General features: G+C 45.2%; 1 protein-coding gene across 1 annotated transcript; it reads right to left on the bottom strand.

Moving 5' to 3' along the window:
• LOC115970374 lies at positions 1 to 354 on the bottom strand. The gene has a single exon (XM_031090014.1). The coding sequence runs from the start codon at positions 352 to 354 to the stop codon at positions 1 to 3; it is 354 nt and encodes a 117-aa protein (XP_030945874.1).
• Positions 355 to 7,088: the final 6,734 nt, after the last annotated feature.

Here is a 7,088-nt window from a genome sequence, read left to right as displayed (position 1 = left end):
TCAGTGGTAAAACTTCTTAAGGTTGTGGACATTCCATGGCCGGGGAAGTGGCCTCTCATCAAGGTCTTCTAAATAGTACGCTCCTGCACCTGCAATGATAGTAACTCTGTACGGTCCCTCCCAAGTTTGAGCTAACTTCCCAACACTTGCATCCCGCATTTTCCCTACAACTTTTCTCAACACCAAGTCTTCGGCACTCAATTCCCTAGCTTTGACATCTCGGTTGTATCTTTGGGAAAGTCTCTGCAGGTATTTCGCTAGCCATATTGTTGCTGCTAGGGATGGCAATGGGGCGGGGCGAGGCCGAAGGATGGGATCTTCGTCCTCGCCTCGCATGGTTTTGTCTTGCCCCATCCCCGCCCCGCCCCACATGACGGGGAAAACTTTCTCACCCCATCCCTGCCCGTTGGGGCCCCACGAAGCCCCGCCCTACCTCATAAAACTCTACTTTTTGTTAATTTTCCCTACAATTAGTACAATTTTTTCAATGAAACCTATTTCATTAATAAAAATATACTTGAAATTAAAATTAAATTTATCCCATCAAATCAAATCAATTTTTAGAAAAAAATTGAATAATATATCCAAGCGTTTAACAAGACAATAAAAAAAAAAAAAAAAAAAAAAAAAAAAAAAAAAAAAAAAACCTCATAGTATAACACATAACAAAATAAAGACAGAGAACCACATTTGGTAGAATAAAATAAGCTAATATTGATATGTTATTTAAATAGTAGGGTTTTAGGATATGAAAAATTTACAAATATAACCCTTAGCAACTCGAACGGGGTAGGGTGGGTTTAAAAAGTCTAAACCCATCCCCGCCCCATCACCTTTATAGGGCGGGGAAAACCCGCACGGGGCGAAGCAAGGGAGGGGCGGGGAAAAATTGCCATCCCTAGTTGTTGCTTCTCGGCACTCTTCCAACCAATCCAAGTGTTTCAGCATTAAACCATCGTTCTAGACGGGGTCAAATCCTGAAACTCGTGCACTGCACAAATTCACCTCGGCCGGTATCACGACTTCTTCTCCATACGTTAAGAAGAATGGAGTCTCCCCTGTGGACCTTCTAGGGGTTGTACGGTAAGCCCACAAAACGTTAGGTAGTTCCTCGGCCCTCCTTCCCTTCACCCCGTCCAACCTTCTCTTCAACCAGTTCAAAATTGTCTTGTTAGTTGCCTCAGCTTGGCCGTTGCTTTGGGGATACGCTAGAGTAGAATACCTGTTCTTGATGCCAAGATCACTGCAAAAGGTTCGGAAAGCTTTGCTGTCAAACTGTAGCCCGTTGTCTGATATCAGTGAGTCCAGCACCCCGAATCTCGTGACTATGTTCTCCCACACAAACTTCTTAATGTCTACGTCCCGGATATTTGCCAGGGCCTCGGCTTCCGCCCATTTCGTGAAATAATCAACCGCCACCAACACGAATTGGCGGTTACTTGTTGCTCGGGGGAATGGGTCGAGAATATCTAGCCCCCATTGTGCAAACGACCATGGACTATTGACGAGATTTAAATGACTTGCTGGTTGGTGAATCAGGGGGGCGTGTTTTTGGCATTATTCACATTTCCAAACATATTCCGCTGCATCTTTCTGCATCTGCGGCCACCAAAATCCTTGAGTCATCGCTCTGTATTCTAATGAGCTCCCCCCTACATGACTACCACACTCTCCGTCATGCAACTCGGACAGAAGCTCATTTACTTTCTTGGGGTGTAAGCATGAAAGGTACGGTTCTCCGAAAGACCTTTGGTATAACTTGCGATCTGTTGATAGCCAATACCAAGAAGCCACTCGATGAATCTTTTTGGCCTCTTTTTCGTCATCTGGAACTCGATCCTCTGCCAAGAAGTCAATAATCGGGTCCATCCAGCACGGCCTAGTTGTTGAAATTCTGGCGATGCCAACCCCGACCGTGATGCAGTTATCTGTCATACCAATACTTGGCTCCCTTATAAGCTCTACTTTGATAAGCCAAGGAACCTCCTCGGTCATTGAGAAGGCTAACGTAGCTAGTGAGTCAGCGTGTCTATTTTGTGCCCGGCCGACTTGGGCCACCTTCACCGTTCTGAACTTGTTAATGATTTGCTTTGTTGCACTCAAATAGGCTTTCATCCGAGAATCCTGACCTTCAAAGCTTCCCTAGATTTGATACACAACCAATCGAGAATCAGAATAAATCTCCACATCCTGTGCACCCAGGCATAAAACAATCCTGTGCACCCAAGCATAAAACAATCCTCAATCATGCAAGAAAGGCCTCATACGCGGCCTCGTTATTAGAGGCTTTAAACCCCAATCTAAAGGAATGCTCCAATTGTATCCCTTCCGGAGTAATTACGACAATTCCAGCTCCGGCCCCTATAGCACTCGAAGCGCCGTCCACAAACACTTTCCACGGGCGATTCTCTACAATACAGATCATCTTCCTGTCGTTCTTAGGGGAGAACTCCGCAACGAAATCAGCAAGGACCTGCCCTTTTATTGAGCTTCGCGGCCTGTACCGTATGTCAAAGGAACCTAACCGAGTCCCCACTTAGCTATTCGGCCCGTGAAGTCTGACCTTTTTAACAATGACTGTAAAGGATACTCGATTAAGACAAATACAGTATGAACCTAAAAATAATGCAGCAACTTTCTCGTGGCGTGCACCAGGGTCAACACTAACTTCTCCAAAGATAGGTATCTTGTCTCGGCGTCAACCAAGGTTTTGCTTATGTAATACATTGGTTGCTATATTCCTCAGTCTCTTAGCAGCACGGTACTTACGGCATGATCGGACACTGAGAGGTACATGAATAAATCTTCCCCGAAATCTTGGGCTGTTAACGTAGGCGCTTACGTTAGATACTTCTTCAAATCTCGAAAGGCTTTGTCACACTCCTCATCCCACTGAAATCCCTTCCACTTCCTCAGAAGCTGATAGAACGGTTTACAGCGATCAGCAAATTTGGAAATGAATCGGTTAAGTGTGGCTAACATCCCGGTCAATACTTGCACTTCTTTTGGATTGCTCAGTAGCCTAAGGTGATTTACGGCTTCAATTTGATCGGGGTTGGCCTCTATTCCTCGATTAGTGATCAGATACCCCAAGAACTTACCAGCTCCCACACCGAAAGTGCACTTCTCGGCATTTAGGTGCAACTTATGTTGCCGGAGCACCTCAAACACTCCCCAAAGATCTTCTACATGCCGTGCTTCCTATTTACTCTTCACTACCATATCGTCGATGTATACTTCTACCGTGCACCCAATTTTATCTCGGAACATCCTTGTCATCATCTGTTGGTACGTGGCTCCGGCATTCTTCAATCCAAATGGCATCATGTTATAGTGATAGTTTGCATTCGGGGAGATGAATGCTGTCTTTTCTTGGTCCTCAGGTACCAGGGCAATCTAATGATACCGCGTCCAAGAAGCTCATCCTCGAGTGTCCGTATGTGGCATTTACCAATTGATCAATCTTCAGCATAGGGAACAGGTCTTTCGGGTATGCCCAGTTTAAGTCTGTAAAGTCCACACAAACCCTCCACTTGCCATTCTTCTTCTTCACTACCACGGTATTTGCTAGCCATTCCGGGAAGAAGATTGCTCTTATCACCCTGGCTTCCTTCAGCCTTTGGACTTCCAACTTGACCGCGTCAACATGCTCTTTTGCCGCTCTCCTCGACTTTTGCTTCTTCGAGGGGAATGACGGGTCCACATTGAGCTTATGGACAATGAACTCGGGGTCTACCTTGGGCACTTCGTACGGACTCCATGCAAAGACATCCACATTCTGCAAAAGGAATAACAACATTTCTACCTTATCCTGGTCTTTCATGCTCGTCCTTATTTGAAAATACCTATCAGTGTCTGGAAATATTTTAACCTTCAACAGCTCGTAGGCACAACTCGCCCCCACTTCTTCTCGGGGCTTCTGTAATTGCTACGAAGATGCTTTTTCGGTGGTTTCCTTTTGTTCAACCTGCTTGCCCTTCCACTTGACTGCTGTGACCAAGCATTGCCTAGCCACTTGTTGGTTTCCTCGTACTACAGCAACTCCATGCTCGGTAGGAAATTTAACCTTCACATGCAAGGGGGACGGAACAGCCCTCATTGCGTGAATCCACGGCCTTCCTAGGATTGCCGTGTATGGAGAGAACGATCTGACTACTATAAAGGTCACCATCACTTCCTTACCCTCCATATTTACCAGAAGGGAAATTTGACCCTCGGGAATCACCACTCTTCCATTAAATGAGACCAATGGCGTATCATACTTCGTTAAGTCCTGATTTTTTAATCCAAGCCCCTCGAATAGATCTGGGTACATTACGTCGGCTCCGCTTCCTTGGTCTATCATCACCCTTTTCACTAAAAAGCTGCTTATCTGCGCTGTTAATACCAACACATCATTGTGCGGTTGAATCATTCCCTCAAGATCTTCCTTGTCAAAAGAAATTACCAGCCGGCCAACTTTCATCCTCTTTTCGGGTGGTTGTTTTTCCGTACAAGTTTCTTTGGGTGCCACTATCAATACTCCTTTTCTGGTTATAATCTCACCCCTCGGAGAAGCATGGATGACCTCGATCACCCCCAATGGCGGCGGGAGGGGGTTCCCTTTTTGCTGAGCACCATGACCGGCATCCCAGTTCCCGAAACCCACTACGAACTCTTTTAAATATCCTGCCTTCACTAATTGCCCTAGATGATCTTTTAATACCAGCACTGCTCGGTGGTGTGCCCTTTATCTCTGTGGTATGTGTAATACAAGTTTTGATTCCTCCTAGACGGGTCACCCCCCACATTGTTCGGCCATCTGAAGAACGATTCGTTCTTAATCAGGTCTAAAATCTTGTGTACCGGTTCTTTGAATGCTACATTCACCCCTCCCATTTGTACTTCTGGTTCCTGCATCCTAAAGTCCTTCCTCGGTCTAGTGGGAAAAACGCCCTGCCGGGAGCGATTCAGCAATGGAGCCTTACCTTTATTCTGCAGCCGATCATCCTCAAGACGTTTATACTCCTCAATACGCCTCATAAGTTTCCTCATATCCTCAGGAGGTATTTTTGTCAACAACTCCCGTAATTCAGAGTCCTCAGGCAGCCTCATCCTGAAAGTGCTTGCCGCAATCTTCTCATTACCCCCACCGATTTCATTATATAGCTCCCAATACTGATTGGCATAACTCCGAAGGGTTTCGTCGACCCTCATCTTTATGGATAGCAGTGTGTCCACCAGTTGTGGCACCCAGCTGCACGTCACAAATCGAGTGCCAAACTCCTGGATCAACTAGGCAAAACTATGAATGGAACCTTTTCGTAATCCATTAAACCATCTTAAAGCCGTGGAGCCAAGACTAGAGGGAAACATCTTACACATCAGCACATCGTTGTGTGTACAAAGACATCATATGGATATAATGACTGATGTGCTCCACTGGGTCCGTTTTCCCATCGTAGGAGTTAAACAGTGGCCGCGTAAATTGGCTCAGCATAGGGGCTCGTTCAATTTCATTTGAGAATGGTGACTGAGTAGCTCTTCGTAAGGCCCGGCTCATTGCGTCCATGGCAGCATTGTAGGGTTGCCGTTCCTCCGAGGAATCTGAACCACGGTTGGCATATTTGCGCGAACGTGAACGATCCCGGTGTTGTCGCGACTCTTAGGAGTGTGAGCGGTTCCTGTGTCGACGTGATTCTCGGGAAAGGGAACGATCCCGGTGTTGACGGGAACCAGACTGGTTGGACCTCTCCTCGCCTTGATTTCCCACACTACCATCCTTCCTTTCTCGGTTGTCTCGATCCTTTCTTTGGCGCCAACCCCTTGCCTCCAACTCCAAATCCCTCACCAGTCTACGCAACCACTCCAGCTCTTGGTCTCTCTCATCATGTTGTTCGTGCCTCGAGGCACCCGACATTGTTTAGTGAGTCTGGTCTGACCCCTCCCCAAGGCCAAATTCTTATTCTCTACGCTCACGCTCCCTATCCTCACGCCTTTTCTGTCTTTTTTCCCACCATGTGGAGTCCTGAGAAGATCCTACAGATCTGCTCTCGGCTTGGCCTCCCGAACGCCCTTCGGACATTTCCCGTGTGTGAGTCAGTCGAACCACAACTTCGTAGGATAGCCCTACAGTGGGCGCCAATTGTGCGCGTCGGAAATGTGGCTATTGGGCTTGACCTCACTTGGGCTCACAACTTACTTATAAGGTGGGCTTAGGATTTCCTACTTTGGGTCGTTCTCGGCACAAAGACTCAACGTAGTTTCTCCTCTCTCTTTCTGAATCACTGTTTCTCTCTACTCTCTATTTTTTGTGAACCTCTCAACAACCACTTTTTCCTTTCCATCTTCTTATATTTATAGCTCTGGATTAGTGGGGAGATTATGATTACAACCACAGTTAGTGCAATTGGGGGTCCAATATCATCAGTTGTAAGTGGGTGGTTAGGTGGGGGTGGAATGTGGCGAATGTGGCCTTGGAACTTGGTTCCAACTCAAGTAGGAATGCTCGGTAGTGATGTTTCCTGGAAACTGCCGAGCATGCTATGGTGTGTTCGGATTTTAGTCTTTCTTTATTATTTGGAAACGTTATGCCAAGTCAGGTGATGAAACTTGGGCTTGTAGTCTGTAAGGGTAGAGTAGAAAGAGATTGGAGATGTGGGCGAGATGTGGGCCATGCTGCTGGGCCTGAACCCAAGGTCCAACTGGATCCGAGTACCTCGGTGCTGTACAGTTCCTTAACTTTTACTTTAATAGTTAAATTAGTCTTTAAAATTTAATTTGTCAATTTAGTCTTTTATATTATCAAAATGAATTAATTAGGTACTTCCACTCGAATTTATTAGCAAATGAAACTGTGTAATTTTTTAAATTATTACTCACTAAATAACAAGGTCTAATAAATGGCACACATTTGAATAAGCTTTCCTCTATTTTTTTTATATAATTAAATGGCATAATTTAGTAACATATTTGAACGAAATGATCACATTAAATCATTTTTTAAAATATAGAATTAAATTCACAAAAATTAAATCAGAAGTACTAGTTTGAAAATTGAATTTCACCCTAATTTTTTTAATTAAAAAAAAAAATGGTAGTCCTTTTCC

The sequence above is a fragment of the Quercus lobata genome, chromosome 12, assembly GCF_001633185.2.
Source record: "Quercus lobata isolate SW786 chromosome 12, ValleyOak3.0 Primary Assembly, whole genome shotgun sequence".
Classification (NCBI taxonomy): Eukaryota; Viridiplantae; Streptophyta; class Magnoliopsida; order Fagales; family Fagaceae; genus Quercus; species Quercus lobata.
The sequence above is the reverse complement of the archived record's forward strand: the minus strand, read 5'-3'. Positions and strand labels throughout refer to the sequence as shown.